General features: G+C 39.1%; 1 protein-coding gene across 1 annotated transcript; it reads left to right on the forward strand.

The window, feature by feature from the left end:
• Window positions 1-11,237, forward strand: pygma (phosphorylase, glycogen, muscle A). The gene is made up of 20 exons (XM_022190479.2): window positions 1-321; window positions 2,776-2,877; window positions 2,990-3,068; window positions 3,192-3,295; window positions 3,533-3,664; window positions 3,761-3,872; window positions 3,974-4,056; window positions 5,258-5,401; window positions 5,628-5,720; window positions 6,021-6,167; window positions 6,983-7,146; window positions 7,335-7,449; window positions 7,570-7,671; window positions 8,637-8,784; window positions 8,882-8,940; window positions 9,014-9,155; window positions 9,242-9,449; window positions 10,056-10,190; window positions 10,438-10,504; window positions 10,679-11,237. The coding sequence occupies exons 1-20, from the start codon at window positions 79-81 to the stop codon at window positions 10,826-10,828; spliced, it is 2,529 nt and encodes an 842-aa protein (XP_022046171.1). The 5' UTR covers window positions 1-78; the 3' UTR covers window positions 10,829-11,237.
• Window positions 11,238-20,002: the final 8,765 nt, after the last annotated feature.

Consider the following 20,002-nt stretch of genomic DNA (forward strand, 5'->3'; position numbering starts at 1 on the left):
GTGTGTCAGGGCCTGGTGGTGTGTATCTGCTGTCTTACTGTTTACATTCTCCCAGAGTCAGAGCCAACTCGTGCCACCATGTCTAAACCCTTGTCTGACCATGATAGAAGGAAACAGATCTCGGTGCGAGGCCTCGCCGGCATTGAAAACGTTGCAGAACTGAAGCAGAACTTCAACAGACACCTCCACTTTACGGTGGTCAAGGACAGAAATGTGGCAACCAAAAGGGATTACTACTTTGCTCTTGCCCACACAGTGCGGGAACGCTTGATTGGCAGGTGGATCAGAACCCAGCAGCACTACTATGAGAAGGATCCCAAAGTAAGTTCTTGTCAGAGCAGCATCAAAGACACGATTTACAGAAATGTGGAAATTACAGAAAATCAGCCGGTGAAATATAAATGAATTAAATGCTGCTATTGTTATAATGGATATAACAGTATTAACATATTGCATTTGTCAGGAAACAACAGCACTTATATATATATATATATATATATATATATATATATATATATATATATATATATATATATTATCAAAATACTGGCATCAGTATTTGATCTAAGAACTCCTTCACACCTTCAGGATGTTTAATGAAGAATGCTGCATTGGGGTCATTTGCATTCAGTGCCATAACTTTGGATCTTGCACTGTTTCTTGGAGTAACTGTTTGTTCTGCACACTTAATGCATTTGAATGCAGACAGCGGTGTAAAGTAACTAACTACATTCTCTCAGGTTCATTTAAAAAACTCTTTCACCAATATTTCACAAAAAAAAGCAGACATTGGGGAAAAACACAGTAAATCAGTATAGATTTTTACAGAAGGCCTTGATTTCTTCTTCTTTCTTCTCCCATTAGTTATCTCATGAGCCCTCAAATGTGTCTCTTGGGCCAATAAATGGGCCTGATACACATGTTAGAAGCATCTGGACTAAACCACTGCTACTCTCTATACTTATGTATATGCAACAGTGAAGTGCTGATTATATACTAATGCAATAATATGAAAGATCAAATGTAATATATGCAATATATCGGCTGCAGGATACCGCTTTCGCTACAATGAGGGACGTCCGTCAATACTTTGACAATATTTTGATGTATTTTGATGTATTTTGATTTAATTTTGCTATTTTGGTATTTTTCCTTAAGTATGGGATGTGAATGCTTCTTCCATTGCTGAGAGCATGGGCTTTGTATTCTTAAATTGTACTTTTAATGGCCTGGTGTCAGTGTAATGCCAAGTCTTGACATTTAAACTTCACTGGAGGTTCTTAGCACTCTGCTGGTATGCTCCCATGGCTGTAATGGGTACCTCCCCAAGACCTTTTGTTCCTTAACCTGTCTTACCATAAAGCACACAGCCCCTATTTATTTCATACGAGCACATGCTTCCAAGGTCACGTGAGTTCATTTACAAGCAGCTACATCAAAGCTGTATCTCAGCAACTACAGTATTAACCAACAGCCAAAGAAAGAACCTTGGAAGAACAAAAGGAAGCTGGCGTCACTTGAATAAAGCAGCAAAATTGCAAACCACACCACGCTATTGCTTGAAAATGTCACGCAAAACCGCTTCGATTACAATAGAGGTTTCAGAAGCAGAGGAAAAGCTCCTCTTCCATTTACTTAGAGGGAAAAAAAATGTGCCTTGCAAGATCATTAATAACCTCGCTGAATGAAGGGGATAATTCTTCTTTTCTGAACGGCGGAAGACTATTTCCCTGCACACTTTGGCTTACTTTGCATGGTTAGAGTTCTGTAACTTAAGCACCAAAGCATTAATCTCAGTAGGGAGGCATTTATGTCTCAAAACAAGCTAGTTTTCTGAAACCGTTTAATCAAATGTTGATAGGGTAGAACCTAGAATAGAGAAACCATCTGACACCTTGTTCTGGAGTTCTGGACTGAAAGGTCAAAGGTGAATCCCTTAAAGGTCGAACAAGAAAGTTCAAGGAGGAAGGACATCCAAGCTGAAGTGTAATTTGGTGCCAACATCACGTACTACAGAACTACATTTACTGCAACAGGGCCTTTTTTTAATCGAAATTGTTAATGTGCATTTTTTGAAAAAGAAAAAAACAACAAAAAGCGAGCAAATCAGCGTAATGAGATGAAACACGGACTGAAGTCTGATAAGATTTGGAACATACAGTCATATATAATTCAAGAGATCCTGTTAGCTGCTCAGTGTCATTTGTATTCATTATTATTTTACACATCTATCTGAACCACTTCTCCTATCAGTCTCGACTTGAACTCCACAATGAAAGGGTATCAGGCTCGGGCTGACCTTTACAGCAACCTCTACAGGGGCTATTTTTTGCCTGGGCCAAAATGTTGGTGTTATGCAATACCCAAAGCAATCTGCCCCTCTGTCCTGTCTCTTCCCTCTGCCTTTCCTCCTCAGTCTGTATCCTCCCTTCCATGTCTGAGGGGAGGAAAAAAAACACACACACACATGGAGAACTAAATGGCAAAGGCTAAACACAGGCTCAGGTGGCACATTTCTATGCACTCCCATGCATGAAGATAAATCATGAAACCTGAATATTTCTGTGACTGTATGGGCTGCCTGTCATTTTGACATTTGGCATATTATCTCAGCGGTTTTAGGCTTTACCGTACCCATCACGTATACTGTGGAGACCTCTCTGTGACCCCAATCATACAGTGTCAATAAAAGATCCCTGAAAGTGTTTATAAGATCATGTTTCCCTGTTTGTTTGCTCCATTTGACATGGATTTTATCTCCTCTTATTCCTGTAGCGTGTTTACTACATCTCCCTCGAGTTCTACATGGGCCGCACCCTCCAGAACACCATGGTGAACCTCGCGCTGGAGAACGCCTGTGATGAGGCCACGTACCAGGTGATAATCCTCTTATAACTGCGAAATGAATGTCTCCAGCTGTTTTAAAAAGAGGATAGCATCCAAACAGCACTGATTCAATAGTCCCTGTTGTTTCTGCTGCCCTCTGTAGTTGGGTCTGGACATGGAGGAGCTGGAGGACATGGAGGAAGATGCTGGTTTGGGTAATGGTGGTCTGGGCCGCCTTGCCGGTGAACATCTTTTTCACCCTTCATCTTTAATACATTCAAAGAATTTTTCTCGGTGTTGACTGACTTAAATAATGCATTATTTCTATATAAGAGCTAAAAAATTGATCTGTTTCCTTATTTCAGCCTGTTTCTTGGACTCCATGGCTTCCCTGGGTCTGGCTGCCTATGGTTACGGCATTCGCTATGAATTCGGTATCTTCAATCAGAAAATCGTCAATGGCTGGCAGGTTAGAAAAAAATCGAGTTTTATTTGAAAATGTATATTTACGCCTCAGTGAGTGAGTCTTTTCTCTTTTTTAATTTATTATTATTTTCTTTTTACCTCAAACCACCTTCCAGGCGAGTCTGCTTTATCATTATCATGACCTAAAGTTCCTTGTCATTTTCCACGTCTGGCTTCTCTCAGAAGCCACTTACCTAACGAGTGTTTTTCTCCCTCAGTATAAATGTATGTCATTATCTAGGTTGAAGAGGCTGATGATTGGCTGCGCTATGGCAACCCCTGGGAGAAAGCGCATCCTGAGTACATGCGTCCAGTCCACTTCTATGGCAGGACAGAGCATCACCCTGATGGTGTCAAATGGGTTGACACTCAGGTGAAAATATGATTCTGAGTAAAAGAATATCAACGATTAGGTGATATGATTATATATATTTCACTTTTCTGTCTCTTCATGTGATGACATTGACAGGTGGTGTTGGCTCTGCCATATGACACCCCTGTGCCTGGCTATAGGAACAACGTTGTCAACACCATGAGGCTGTGGTCTGCCAAGGCACCCTGCGAGTTCAACCTTAAAGACTGTATGTGTCTGGCAGCGATCACATGTTTTCAATCGCGTAACAGCTGCTAAATGAGAATTACCTTGAACTAAGAAGGAGTTCATGTATTGATTTTCTTGCAGTCAACATTGGTGGCTACATCCAGGCTGTTCTGGACAGAAACTTGGCTGAGAACATCTCCCGTGTGCTGTATCCCAACGATAATGTAAGAAAATCTAACTATATTATCTTTTAATCCTCTCCAGGCCTGAAATAACAGGCCAAACATCCGCATGTTAACTTGGATTAGAGGGAAATGATGCATGTTGATGTCATAGTTGAGGGAGCTGTGGACTGCATGGCTCCTGTATGAATGGATAGGGCTTATCTACTCTCAGCTGAGGGATGGACCTGCACAATCTGGCTCCCAACTAATATCCTTTGTGTTCACCCGGAGCCACTGTATGCTCTTTCAGCTTCCTCTGAAGCCGTCTTTTAAATCTGACATGACCTGACTAAAGATGTGCCGACTCCCTGAAGGCTCAAGAAGGAGGATTTAGGAGATAACCATCTAGCCTGAGCTGTAACTCATGTCATGTTTGGTAATTTATGTCTGTGCATGTGAGAGCAAAAACCGTGGTGGACCTCATAGATTAGTCAGTATTACAAAGCCGTTTTAAAACCCTTGTGTTTGTGTTAAAAAATATGGAGGTGTGGAAACAATGAGTTGATTATTTAAACAAAATGAATGCTGTAAATTTCAGCTGCTGAAAAAAAGATATGTGACTCATTTTTTCATTTTCATACATTTTTTATCTTAACAGACTTTTGGAAAAAAATAATCTTCCATACAGTTTCTTTGCAGTACCTCTCTTTGTGACGAACATGTGCAAGTAGACCAGTCATATTTTCATAGGTCTTTTGAAAAACTCATTCAAATATCCATAATTCATGGCAAAAACACTGCATGAAACACATTAGAGCTTACCCCTACTTGCCCGAGCCTTCATAAATGTGAAATTAAACCTACATTTCAACAAGAAATGAATCAGTGAATCACTGATACACTGAACAGAGGGCAGATTTCATAATGTCACATATTTGTTAAAAGGAAGTGTACATTTATACATATTTAATACACTCCAGTTAACGAATATTATAGATGGGTATACACATATTTGTATTTTAAAAAACGCAAAATATGTATACTACATTTAAATTAGATATTAGAAATAGAGCTACTGCCGCCGTGATACAACACTTTCTTTTCATGAAAGGCTGAGGTGATTATTTTATTGAAAAAGATTTCTGTTGTCCGGGAATCAATGTCAGTTGCCGACATTCAAAAGGTTATGCTTAATGAATAAAAACCCTATTCATGTTTGCCTACAGAACAGAAAGAGACAAATATGTGTCTTTACCCTCAGTTCTTTGAAGGGAAGGAGCTCCGTCTGAAGCAGGAATACTTTGTGGTGTCTGCCACCCTGCAAGACATCATCCGTCGTTTCAAGGTCTCTAAGTTTGGCTCCAGGGAGATTGCTCGCACAGACTTCAGCAAACTGCCTGACAAGGTGAAGTGAAAAACTCAACAAAATAGTTTCTGTCAAGAATGAAAAGATTTTCCCATGACGTTCTTTGTGAGTCTTCATTAAATTGCCTCTGTGAGTGTGTTGAACAGGTTGTAGGTGGGTTTTTATTGTGGCTTTGGAGAATACTTGAAATGAACAGCGACTATGAAGCACTTCTTAGCGTATTGTAATTTTTGTATTTACTTTTAATATTGTTCTGCGTATCCAGGTTGCCATCCAGCTGAATGACACTCACCCAGCCATGGCTATTCCCGAGCTGATGAGGGTTCTGGTTGATGAAGAGAAGCTGGATTGGGACAAGGTGAGGAGGACTAATACTGTCCAAAGATAAATTTTTGCAAGTTTTTTAAGGTTTATTTCCCAAATGTGAAGCTCATTTTAAAGTTTGGTCATAATACATTTCTTTCATTGCTTCATATTGATTCTTAAGTGTTTTAGTTTTTGTAACTTTCTTGTTTTTTTTTTTAGATATCTTTTTCAATATCTTTATCTGTTTAACATTGTATGAAGACCAGCTGCTGCTTTGGCGATGTTGCTGGATTCCAGGGATGATGGTGGAAACAAATCCAGAACTTTGCTGTTTTCTTTTGCTGCTGTTTAGGCCTGGGACATCTGTTTGCGCACCTGTGCCTACACCAACCACACCGTCCTTCCTGAAGCTCTGGAGCGCTGGCCAGTCGACCTGTTTGCTCATCTGCTGCCCCGTCACCTGGAAATAGTCTATGAGATCAACCGCCGCCACCTGGAGGTTAGTACTGCACATTGCAACATGATATTATCTAAATCATGCTGCATCGTGTCATATACAGTATAAAAAAAAACTGGTAGCAAGCTCCATGTGCTACCAATGTTCTCTGTGGATTATTACCAACATATTTCAATGTGGGCATAGAGTATTTCTCTGTGCTTCTATCTGCCTGATAGGCAAGAGAAGATATAAATTAACAAAGGTACATAATGTCAAAGAATCTTAGAATTAATACATTTGATTGAGGATTCAATTCAAGTTGACTAAATAATAATTTAAATAATAATAATAATAATAATAATCTGGAGGATTGAAAACAGCAAAACTCTTCATTAAAATTTTGATATTTGATATACTTGTCTGATTGTGAATAGTTTCCAGATTGCCATTGTGAGAAGAGACAGCAGAAAAGTCTATTAAAATGCAAAGAATGACTTTTGAGACTGGCATGAGAACATAAATGCTGTAATGTAAAAGTCAAAGAACAAAATGCTGCTTATTGGCTTTTAATTGCAACATCTGTCAGAACTGCACTCCCACATTTCTACTGAATGGAGAGAGAAGGATTTCTGACATGAAGTGGTGGGCAGTCTTTATGAAATGTAGCTCAAACAGGTCTGCACAATAATACACTGACTCTCATCTACTGACATTCTGATGGAAATTGTTCTGTTGCTCAAGGTTTGATATTATTTTGGAAAAGCTGCACTGACCTACTGCGATATGACAATCAAAATCTGATTCTGCAAGAAAAATAAAGAAATGTAACCTATGAGTTCATTATCTTTTATGTCGTGTTTGTTTTACCTTTGCAGAGAGTTGCTGCCAAGTATCCAGGTGACGTTGATCGTCTTCGCCGTATGTCCCTCATTGAGGAAGGTGGACAAAAGAGGATCAACATGGCCCATTTGTGCATTGTGGGCTCCCATGCTGTCAACGGCGTGGCCCAGATTCACTCTGACATCCTCAAAGCTACTGTGTACATCCCTACTATTCTTATTTGCCTGGAATACATTAAAGTGGCTAACCATTACTAACTCTACAATACAATACATGTGTGTGCATTATATATGTAGTATCTGTTTCATAAATCACCAGCCTCTGTCATTTCATGGCCTGCACATCATCTGTGTGTACTGATCTATGTGATGCTTCCCTCCGCTGCAGTTTCAAGGACTTCTATGAAATGGAGCCACATAAGTTCCAAAACAAAACCAACGGCATTACTCCTCGCCGCTGGCTGGTTATGTGCAACCCCGGCCTGGCTGAGGTCATCGCAGAGGTTAGCTGCCTTTCAAACACACAAACAACATAAAAAAATAATATTTAAGTTACACTTCACTGTGGGAAATGATCTATCTGATACTCACTTATTCACTCAATCTCATTTTTTTCTCATCAGAGAATTGGTGAGGACTTCATTCGTGACCTTGACCAGCTTCAGAGTCTCCGCGACTATGTGAATGACGAGGCCTTCATTCGTGATATTGCCAAAGTGAAACAGGTGAGTGGAATACTGTATTTTGTCAAATGTCAGGTTAACGTGTCTGTTCAGAATTAACACTAGTATGCTCAAGGAGATAATCAGATACTTGTGAATACATAATTGTGCTCTGTCATGATATAAAGACCCAGCCCTTGCTCAATAGCACAAAGCCCTGCAGAGAAGTGGCACATTTCCACCATCAGGCAGTCTGTGCCTGTTACAGATTACATACACTGATTGTTCCATAACGTACCTGATGCAGCAACTCTGCTCAAAGAACCAACCTGCAGAGCTGTTTGTTCTTCTGTGATCAATGTCACAACCTCCATTAGTCAGCGTAACGTCAGGGCTGCCACTTCTCTCTGGAAAGCGTCATTTTATGAATATACTTAGATGGCCGTCGTCCTTGGGCCGTCCAGAGCGAGGAGCCGTTTGTGTTATAGCACCAGGATAGAGATGGGCACCGTCTGGCTGTCTGTCTGGCACGAATGAGTGGGTTTACATCAAGGCCTTGTAGGCACAATGCTCCACAGCTTTTGGTCCGTGTGACATTCAGCAGCCGGCGCTCTCCTTCAGCCGCTCCCGGCTCTCGACGCCTCAGCCACCTGCTCAACCTGCTTTTTTTGGGCCATGGTTTCAGTTCATTTAGTTGTATGACGAAGACAGAAATTTAAACAAACAGAGGATGAGTTTCCCTCTTAAACCCACAATTTATTGCATTTGACTCTCTCTGTACTTGATGAGCAGTTAAAAATGAATACATTGGCACACACTCTTCCCCAAGCCTAAGAGACAGTAATCAGTGTGGAGAGATGCCGTGACATTTTGTGAAAATGAATTTCCTCTAACACTTGGAACATCGCAAGCTGTTGTATCTGATTGCACTACTGTAGCATCCTTAAAATGCCTCTTTGTACAACACATACAAAAGAGCCACACAAGCTGAAGCAGAACTTAACAAAATCAATGTCTTGGTCTTGTAGGAAAACAAGCTGAAGTTCGCTGTGCACTTAGAGGAGCACTACAAGGTGAAGATCAACCCCAATTCCATGTTTGACATTCAAGTCAAGAGAATCCACGAGTACAAGAGACAGCTGCTCAACTGTCTGCACATCATCACCTATTACAACCGTAAGCACACATTTAACAGCCTCACATTCAAGTCTTTACAGGTTGTTTGCCAGAGCCTGAACACTTTAGTTGTGTTATCTTTTCATGTCTCTGCCAGGCATCAAGAAGGAGCCCAACAAGCAGTGGACTCCAAGAACTGTCATGATTGGAGGAAAGGTTTGTATTTTAATGGAATAGGCTGAAGTTAAATGCATTTGATGTTAGGCCTCTAACAGTTTCTGTCTTGCAGGCTGCTCCTGGATACCACACTGCCAAGATGATTATCCGTCTAATCACGGCTATTGGTGAGGTGGTCAACAATGATCCTGTGGTGGGAGACCGCCTTAAAGTCATCTTTTTGGAGAACTACAGAGTCACACTGGCAGAGAAAGGTAGTTACCAAACCACTGTATAGCGTAAAGCACAAACAGAAAATTCTTATTAGAGACATCAACCCTGTCCTTCTGTCATCTCGCAGCCATTCCCGCAGCTGACCTGTCAGAGCAGATTTCCACAGCTGGCACTGAGGCCTCCGGCACCGGCAACATGAAGTTCATGCTGAACGGCGCTCTGACCATCGGTACCATGGATGGAGCCAATGTCGAGATGGCCGAGGAGGCTGGTGAAGACAACCTCTTCATCTTCGGCATGAGGGTGGATGATGTTGATGCACTTGACGTGAAAGGGTAACCCCATCTTACCCAAATCTCTCCAAACAATGTATTTTCGTCTCCCTTGAACATGTTTTTCTTTGTGGCCGATCAAATCTTTTCACTGCACATTTTTTGATATACAGCTGTAAGTCATGAAATATTTTCCTACAAGCCCAAAAATAATGTGACCTGACATAATGCCATAGGGGTAAATATGAGGGAGCAGAAGTTGGGGGAAAAGGGTCCATCCTTGTCTTTTTATTTTTGCCACTATAGTATATAATGAGTGCTACCAGATCCATTTGGGGAAATACCTCCAAGATAGGCCAACTGTCAAGACTTCTTAATATCACTGTAGTGAGCTCCACACACTCTGACAATCCAGCTGCTCTGCAGTCTAGGAAAGGTTTTGGTAATGATCTCTTACTTGCAATCTGCCCATAAGTTCTCTTAGACTCAAATGTTTGTCCACACAAGCTGAGGTTTTCCACTCTAAAAGGTGTGGCCTTGGGGAACCTGCTGATATTTCCGCGTAGGCACTGACTACTACTCCCTTGCGAATGGGCAAGTCACTACAGCAACAAGCTTGTGCTTCCGTTTTTCTGTATGTGTTTATTATTTATTTTCTATCCTGCTTAGATACCACGCTGAAGAGTACTACAACCACCTGCCTGAGCTGAAACAGGCTATTGACCAGATTGCTGGAGGCTTCTTTAGCCCAAAGCAGCCTGACCTGTTTAAGGAAATTGTCAACATGCTGATGCATCATGACAGGTAGAGACACATCTAACATTAGCAGCCTGAGGCACAGACCTGCATGCACACATACAAATAAGAATGTGCATAAACTTGTATGCTGGTGCAAAAAAGGAAAAACTTAACAAAACAAAACACACCGACTTGCAGTTTTTTGCATGCACATCACTATTCAGTACTCATACATATATGCATTTGCAGTATGCTGTTTAGCTGTTTATGTATGTCATTTTTCATTTAGTTAATTGCTTCACGTTCTGCACAGGTTTAAGGTCTTTGCTGACTATGAAGACTACATTAAATGCCAGGAGAAGGTCAACGCTCTTTACAAGGTATGTGAATTTTAAAGAAATGTTTAATAAATGTCTTCTTTGCATTCATACCATACTTTTTAATTACTTTCGCTCTAACAGGAGTGTCACCGTCAATAGAATAAGCACTCAGAGTGAATAATCTCAGTATTTACCAATGTTATTACTCACTTAATCATTTTATCTTCACATCAGGACCCCAAGGAATGGACCAAGAAGGTGATCTACAACATTGCTGGATGTGGCAAGTTCTCCAGTGATCGCACCATCGCCCAGTATGCTCGTGAGATCTGGGGCGTGGAGCCCACACTCGAGAAACTCCCTGCTCCCGATGACAATCAATAAACTGTTTTTATTACAGCCAACACCCAAACTTTCTCCATAGGTCCAAACGACTTTGAAACCGATGGTAGACACTGTTGTCTCGTAAAGCCCCCACAAGACCTGCATCCACAGCCAGTTTCACCGTGTCACAGACAAGTTTACATTTTCATTCTTGCAGATTCACAATATCCAGATTACCAAGCTGGTACCATAAAACTGTTGTCTTTGAAATACAGAAATTTCTATTAAGCTGTTGCAAAGTGGATTAAAGGGCTTCGTGGTGGGCTTTGTAAATTTACTGGTGGTACTTTTTTATTATTATTATTATTATTATCATTTTATTATTATTATTATTATTATTATTCAGAAGCATAAACTCTTATATTAACATTCAGACCCATCCTCAATTAAATAAAAAGGTCTTAAATGACACAGCAGTCTGAGCGACTTTTTTTCCCAGTTTTTCCTGTCAGAATATATACAAATATGCACATAAAATTTGGAGCAAAAAGAATTATTATCATGTTATACTTTCAGTTAATACAAATAACCATGTCAGCGTATGTCAGTGAATCAACAGTATATATTTCTTGTATTAATGAGTGATTTGCTCAATGTTTTGCAAAACAAATCCACTTATATTGACCAAACCACAACATCAAACATGAGGACAGTGAACTTCAGGCTCAGTGGCTCAGCAGAGAGCTCATGATGGAGAGGGCATCACATGCGCTGGCTGTGGAAAAAGAATCACTTCAGAACAAAAAGAACAGTCTTTAACACTTTAAAGTTAAAGTCCATCCGGTACAAATAGTTTATCGGTGTCATTTACCTCTTTCATACTGTTGATATTTATACTATCACAGTATGGTCTTGCTCAGTTTAAACTCAGCCTAAGAATCTGTTATAAAGTGTCAGTCTGAAACCTCAGATTACAGACTATTTGACATTAATAAATGGCTGATTAATCGTTAATTTTATGTTTCAGAGAGAGGAAGAATCTCTTTTTGTAGATTTCACACCACTTATTTTTAGAGAAATAACATCTACTATCACAAAATGTTGCATCCAGTTTTACAAAAAAAAAAAAATGTAATAAAAAGAAAATTAAGCAGTTATAGTAATTTTTATATATATTCAATTGTAACCAAAAATGGCACGTACATTCCGGAACTACCAACAAACAAAGTAAACTAAACAAAAATGCCAACTGCACAGTCTTTGCAATCAAAGCAGCCTGTTTATCCATCTAGAAAGCCACATCAGTGACCTCCTGCTACAGTAACTTCTTGCTGCCATGACTCAGTGACATATCCGTTCAGTTTCCTTCATGGCCTTATCTTTGCTGCTTTTCAAAGAACTGGCCAGTTCCAATTAGTGGATTTTGAGGTTACTTTGTAGCAGTGCAGGTACAGATTCTATGTTAGTGTCAAGAGACCTTGTGACCCCTTTTCTTTATTTGCTCCATAAACAAGCTCAACAAGCACGTGTCACAACACCAAGATTACCTTTGACCAATGTTTCCTTGATTTGGTCCACATCATTGGATCTAAAGTCCGTTGTAAAATCTGACCAAGAAACAACTTAAATTTGGCACAGAATAGCAGCATCTGTAAAATATTGTGTTTAATTATTATTATTATTATGTTGTTGTTGTTGTGTTTGTCATATATCTCAGACCACTTCATTACTTCTCTTTAATTTAAAAGCTAAACAAAATATAGTTTCTTTTTTTCTGCTCTCAAAATGAATAAAATTGGACACAAAGAATATATAGAATGGTTCAAGCATTAATCTTACACTACACATTTGCGATTTCTGTTTTTGAAAAGCCACAAATATTAATTTTTAAATGTTAAACCACATGCATTTCTTTCCACTGCTGAGACTGTGCACTCGTGTGACTCGTTCACATCTACAGTCAAGTCCTTCTACAACTTCTGTGTGACAGATTTGATTGTGCACTTAAGCTTCTGAAAGGAAATGCTGCTTTTCATACGTATGTATGTCTTCAGTGCCTGTATTCACTCTGATCCTTTTATTGGGCTATGATTACTCAGCTCTTCTGTCATATCTACATGCTAAATCTTGTTGCTAAGCAATCAGCATACAGCAGCACACAATGAGATAAACGTATCACATCTGCAACAAAAGTAATGCTAATATTTATCTTGGAGCTTAAATACCTCTCACAACAGGAATAAACAAACATCTCCCTATTAAGTGCTTTAAATAACACATTTCTATTATCTGCTTGTGGAAATCTTACAAATAAACAATATGAAAAACTGAAGAAAGCCTCACTGCAAGTGAGAAACTCACACCCGCTGTCACTATCTAACTTGAACACTGCTTCCTGATGGATGTATGTAAAGGTGAAAGAAGAATCACTTTGGGGGTTGTCCTTACACAAAAATTTGAAAATAATCAGGAGCGGTGTGAATGAGTTTAATGTGGACTTGAAGTGTTGAACCAAACCCTGAAAGGTACCAGGAGGATAGGCTTTAAATAAGACAAATAAACGGCCAGATGGGGACATATTTAAGTGGGGCAGTGGCAAACAAAAACAAAGAAAGGGGCAGCAGTGTTTATAAGGCCTACCATTAAAGTGAGACCCAGTTTAGCGAGCCAGACAGGACTTGTTGGGCTCTGGTGGTCCAGTTGAGGGCGCAATGGCAGGGATGAGATGCATTCCACAGGCAGTAAATCAATGCAAACTGTTATCATGGAACTGGCTCCTATAAACGTTTGTTTGCTGTGAAATATCACCAAGAAACTTTGCTCGAAAACAATGAACATCATCACCATAAAGAAAACAGCAACTGTGTAAAAAAACAACAACAAAGAAGCACTGTTTTAGAAAAATGTGGCTTCTTTTTTAGATTTCTTGCGACGTTTAAGTAAAAATGATCTTACAAACTGTTGCTAATACAATACTATTAATTACATAAAACATACATAAGCGATAAGGTCATCATTTAGTGCATTTTGGATTTTTCAAAAACAAACAATTGCTGTCTAACAAATGAATTCTTCAACAAATGTAGACTGACAAGTCTCACATAACCAAATCTGACTGAAATTGACTCCAATTGACAAGACAGTGGCACTTACAGGTCAGATTTAGAGGCACTACTCTTAATTTCATCATGACAAAAAAGCAAAGGATCTACGGGGATGAGTTTTGAAATCTGTTCTGGTCCGGTGATACAAATCTGGAGCTGTTTGGAGCCATAGATGTTACTTTTTAAGGGGGTAAAGGAAAGGAGAAGCCTTCAGTTTTAAATACAGATATAGATTAGGTGGGAGCATAATACTGTTAGAACATTTTGCTATTTCAAGCACAGAGAACTCTTGCTCAGGTACATGGGGTCATGGAGAAGAATAAAGTTGACTTTTAAAGGATAATGTAGAGAAATCTGCTGGCAGTCTGGTTTGAGGTCACTATTGGGTCTTACCTCAAGAACATGACACACCTGACAAATTCAAGTAGGTCCACAACTTTTTCGAGTATATTGAAATAGGATATATCAAAGCCTAGATCTGACATAGGAATCTTTGACAGAACTTAAGTAAAGGTCTATTAAAAAAGAAGCGATGTGGATGAGCTAAGACAATTTGCCAAGGAGAATAGGCAAAGATCCTCAAGAGACATGCATCTAGTTAGACTTAGTTAGGATCTACAGTTAAGGTGCTGTCAGTTGTGAGTCAAAAGATTCTACATTGGCTATTGTCAGATGGCTGAAAAGGTCTTGTCATTTTTGTTTTTTTCTTGTTTCAGTTCATTACATCAGTGAATTATCGTCATCAAATTTCACAAGAGATTTTTGTTCTAGGAATTATAGCTATAAATGGTTTAGGTACTTGCAACTACATTGGAAGAGCTAAAGGATTGTTCGACTTGGAATCAGATTGGACCTTCACTGGAAATACTGGGGACTGAGTTGCAGAGTTTGCCAGTTTTGGCCTTATGACATGCTGTCAGTCAAACCACCATCCATGACTTTGGAGTCTTAATAAACTGTAATATAATGCATGCAAAATGTTTAGCATTTTTCAGAGCCCGATTAAAAAAAAATAAAAAATAAAACCTTGCACATTAGCACACCTCACTGAGTGGTTAAATTATGATAGACAATTAGTGTTTAAGGTTATGTGAGTAAAACTATGTGAGATCGCAAGATCTTTCTGAGTGACAGAAACCACTGGAAAGATGTGTAGCTGCCTTCAGAAAGGATGTTAATTGAACAGTTGAAGTTCTGTAAGTGGCCTGTTAGAGGGAGCTGCTGCTGCCCACAGATATGAGAGGACGGAGAAAAAGTGGCATGAGTTTTCCAGCGTCATTTCATTTTGTGACAATAAACATACAAGACGTCCTTGATTAGCAGTTAGCTTGGCCTCATTAGAGCACAAGTACAAGTACAGCAAGCTGCTTTCATGCAGCTATAAAGAGACTACACTGTAAAAGAAGTCAATAGTGGGGTAAAAATTTTACCCTCCTCCAGTGAGGAAAAGTGATGGCAAAAAAAAGAACTAAAGACAACAGGGACACAAGCAATTCAAATTACATTTTTAACAAAACTAACATTTGTTTTCTGGAATTATGGGCATTCTTAACCTTTGTGTGTTGTGACAATGGCTTTACTTGTTCATAGTTGGGTCTAACAGACTCTACTGTTGTCTGTAATAATTATAATAGGCTGGATTTAATGAAGAGATTATCCTTCAGCTTGCATGTAAAGGTTGCAAAACACAAAGATTTGCATAAAATATGTTATTACATCAATTCTATCTATCTATCTATCTATCTATCTATCTATCTATCTATCTATCTATATATTTTATATATATGTATATTATTTGGACCAACTAGCATTATCAAATGTGGACCCAGGGTCCGGTATTATTTTTGTTTTGGGGTAAGGTATAACCCTTGGTGAACTGCTTATAAGCACAGTTACATAAATCCAAGCTTAAAAGACTTGGATAAGAGCAAAAGAAAACTACTACCACTACTCAGTCACCATATATGTACACACACACACATATATATATATATATATATATATACGTATATATATACGTGTATATATACGTGTATATATACGGTATATAATATATATATATAATATATACGCACACACACATACACACATAGCAAGCTGCAAAATCCACTATATTCCAGTTTTACAGCTGGCATCTCTTCACGGAGAGACTCCAGACAGAAACTGATTTCTTTCTGAGGCATGTCATCAGCTCAAAATCCTTTTTACTGTATGAGCATAAAATTAGGAAAAGTCACGAAGGATCAAGGTGATAAAAATAATGTAAAGCCTACTTTGAGCGATGCAACAAGGGATTCAGCTTGCGAGAGCGAACTCCTAATTACCATGCATTTGAATAATCTTAGCTAAATCAAAAGTAGAAATATCAATACGAGGGAGGTCGAGGTGTTGAGAAGAGCTGCAAGAAATAAACGAGCTGGCACAAGAATGAGGAGAGTAGCAAGAAGTGTTGAGCTGTGATGTTTGTGTATAACGCTCCTGAATGAAAATAGACTGTTAGTAATCACATGTTTATGAATAGAGCAGTGGCTGTGAAGCAGGTATGAAACGTTTTACTGCTGCGTAGAAGGATCGTAAATACCAATAAATGGGTGTAGAAAGGGACAAACACAATGTAGTGTTGTAATTCGTGTGTGTGTGTGTGGTAGTATCAGAGAATGGAGAAGAGATTAAAAAACCAACTTTCATCTTTTCTTCTTCTTCTTCTCCTTTTGTCTTGTTTTTTAAGATATCAGAGAATGAAAGGGAGAAAATAAATTAAATAAAGTATAGGATGGAGGTCTGCAGGGGTTAGATTGGATTCTAAACTGTGTCAATATCAAATTAATTGCCACAGTGGACTCCAATCAAATTTTAGATACATCTTAGGATAATTAAAGTAAACACGATATACATTTCCACAGTTGGGAGAGTTGCAGCAAATGGTCTGAATACTTTGTGAAGCTGATTTAAATTTAGATTTTTAATAATTCTGCAGAAAAATAAAAGAAAAAAGATTAAAGCAAGTTTTCACTTTATTGTTATGCCTGATCATCACATAACGCATTTTATAGTGCTGACTGAAAATACTAACAAATAAGCATTTTTAATTCTTCAGTAGTAGATGCCCTATTTTTTGAAAAAATGTCAGAACAGTTCTTAGCGATGAACTGACTTCTGGACCGGATTAAGATTTCTTTGCACCGTGACAGAAGTGCAAAGTGCAGTCGTATGGGCCCAGCTGTGTTTCTGAACAACTATTAACAGAGCTACAAGCACAAAGTGACAGGTTTCGTGTGATTGCATCATTTTACTGAATGTTTACTGGCAGAATAAAATGTGTAAGATAACTTATTTCTTTCAGGGCTTGTCTAACAAGTTAAAACCTACTTGGAAATACAAACAGCTCTGTTATAAATTTTCACTGGGTCCAAAGACTATTCGGGGCAAAATGCATTATCCTGTGAAGCACTGGCACAACTTCATTTACTTTCAACCACTGAGATTTGTAATATTCTTATACTAAAGGATCAATACCTTTTTCTTCAAGACGTAAGGAAGACAGTGTGAGTGCCGGTGTGTGTGGTTTGGCTGAGAAACAGTGTGTGTCTCCAAGAGAATTAAAATGGCTGTTTTATGTGTTTTTTGAACTTCAGCCTTGCTGACAGTATGAATGGATCAGTGTATTGATGACCTTACTTACCTTTAGCACCATGATTAGATTGATATTGGCTTCTTTGAGTGTCTGAGCTGCTATCGGATAGATTGTTATGTCATTGCCATACAAACATACATTGGACCCTCTGAGTAAAAATTAATCACTTTGGTGATTCCTTAACTTTTTATGTAATCCCATCTGGTCAAACATCTAATTCACTACGTGCTTTTTGTTTTTAACCAGAGCCAAACCAGACATGCCTATCATCCGTCAGTCTGGGCTGTACATGTACAAATTAACAAATGCTGACCAGCTACAATGACACAGGCATCTGATCAAAGTGCCACTGTCTCACAACGCTGCTAACATGGCTGCAGACGTTTGATGCCAGCCTGGCAAACAGAACTGAAAGAAATAGAATTCCCTTTTATGAGGTATTCACAAAACTACTATGAGAGGGTTCAGTCAAAAAGAAAATCACAACAACAGTAACAAAAATCTATTAATTACTAAAACTGCAAATATTACACCCTTGATATACATGAAGCCGTAATCAAGTTTTTCTGAAGATGTACATGAACGGAGATCAAAACAGACATAAAGATAATGCATTTATGAAAGAAATAACTAAGAGAGGGATGCCTGTGCACATTGCAACATGCAGCCTGGAGAAGCATAATTCAAGCTTCAGGTGAAAATTTTAGTCAAAAACTCCTCAGAAATCTAGGAGCAAGTTCAGTGTCTAAAATCATTTGTAAAAATGTAAGACAGTACTTCTTATATTTTACTGTAACACACTTCAATTCCTGCGAGGTCACAGATGCCCAAGGTGAAACTGGCGCTGAAAATTCAACCAGAAACGGCGGCAATGCTAGTCAAATCTGGTGGTTTGTGCTAAAAAAAAGTTAACCATTTCTTCAAACATTTTTGGGTTCCTAATGCGTGACTGCTCATCCAGTCATCATGTACACTAGTACTCATAGTTTGTTCATGTTTTATATGTCTATGCTGTGTTCGTTTTTGAAGATAACCTTTTGTAAAAGTCACTTTTTTTCTTGCTTTTGTATCGTTATTTCTTTCAGAGAATTGTTTCCAGTTGGAATATGTATGGCTGAATTACTTCAAATTACAGCCTCTCAGTCGATCATTCCTTTATTCGCATTGAATACATGGCTCTCTGATGCTGTGACTCTCAAGAAATTGAACTTTATTGACAACTTCTGCAGGTTTTGGGAAAGAGACATATTTCTTCTGAGGCATCAACCGCCTTCCCATTAAACAACTGTCAGCCTACATCAAACATTTCGTTTCTTGGCAAATAATTATTGAAAACGTTGTTCATCAACAACTCAGCAAATTTTTAACAGTTGCTGTGGTGACTTTCAGTTAGGAAAATTACAAAGATTACTGAGACTACACTAGGTAATAAATGACATTTGCTTGAACACCCTCTCAGGTAAAGTCTCCGTTCCAGTTTACTGAATGTAAGTGCTGCTTTTTGACAACAGTGGAGCACAGAAATTTTGTTATTAGATTAGGAAACTAGGCAGGACTGTCTTTGAACAGTACAAATCATATCTTCATGACAGGAAGTACTTGTTGCGCTTCAGTGTCCCACCCGCGGGACACTTTGAGATCTGCATAAGCATTTCCTTAAATGTCTGAAGCCGCAAACGCGATTATACAAACACTATACATCCATGTAAAGCTTAGATTCTCATGAATCCGCCGGTATAAACCACTTTCAGATGTGATTACCACAGCGGGTAATATAAACACATTTGTCCGACAAACAACAAAAATTTAAAGGGCACAACTCACCTTTGGACGCTCTTTGGACGCTCTTTACTGGTCAAAGATGAAAATAATCCACAAAAACTGGCCAGAATCCAAGCTTCGACATCCAGACAATACCAGCAAGTATAATATTTTGTCCAAACATGTCTTGAAATAAGTAAATAATCCACAAATAGCTCGGCTCCGTGCGCGCACACGCGGCGCATGGCGGCGCTGTGCGTTTCATATTCACTGTATTTATGTCCATATTTTTATTCAACATACAGAGATCCATGCGGTCTTGGACACAACATGGCGACTGAAGTCTTTCCTTTATGTTGACACCGGCGTTTCAACCAATCAAGTGACTCTGGCCTGCCTCCGAGCCCTAAACGGCCAACCGTAGCCTAGACTGACAGATCTGGACCAACCTCATTTCATCAGTAAATTCTGAGCAAATGTTTGACTGACAGGGCTGATAGCCAATGAGCCTGCTGAATAGCAGGATATAAATAGAGCCTCTGCCAGCGGGGTTGTGTGACGTTTCACACCTCGGCTCTGGCTGCAGCTGGAGCCTTTCTGTCTCCCCCTCCCAGTCTCTGTCTGATCCACACTGGAGCTGCTCTGAAGTGCCTTTTTTGAGTTCTTTATGAGTTTTTGGAGTTGAAAAATAATGTGAAAACGGGCTGAAAAACGAACATATACCATTTTTGCCCA

The sequence above is a fragment of the Acanthochromis polyacanthus genome, chromosome 17, assembly GCF_021347895.1.
Source record: "Acanthochromis polyacanthus isolate Apoly-LR-REF ecotype Palm Island chromosome 17, KAUST_Apoly_ChrSc, whole genome shotgun sequence".
Lineage (NCBI taxonomy): Eukaryota > Metazoa > Chordata > Actinopteri > Pomacentridae > Acanthochromis > Acanthochromis polyacanthus.

Coding starts and splice junctions, on each gene's coding strand:
- pygma (XM_022190479.2), top strand. CDS start 79: ATGTCTAAACCCTTGTCTGACCATGATAGAAGGAAACAGATCTCGGTG. Junction 9,156..9,241: donor AGTCACACTGGCAGAGAAAG/GTAGTTACCAAA, acceptor GTCATCTCGCAG/CCATTCCCGCAGCTGACCTG. Junction 10,191..10,437: donor ATGCTGATGCATCATGACAG/GTAGAGACACAT, acceptor CGTTCTGCACAG/GTTTAAGGTCTTTGCTGACT.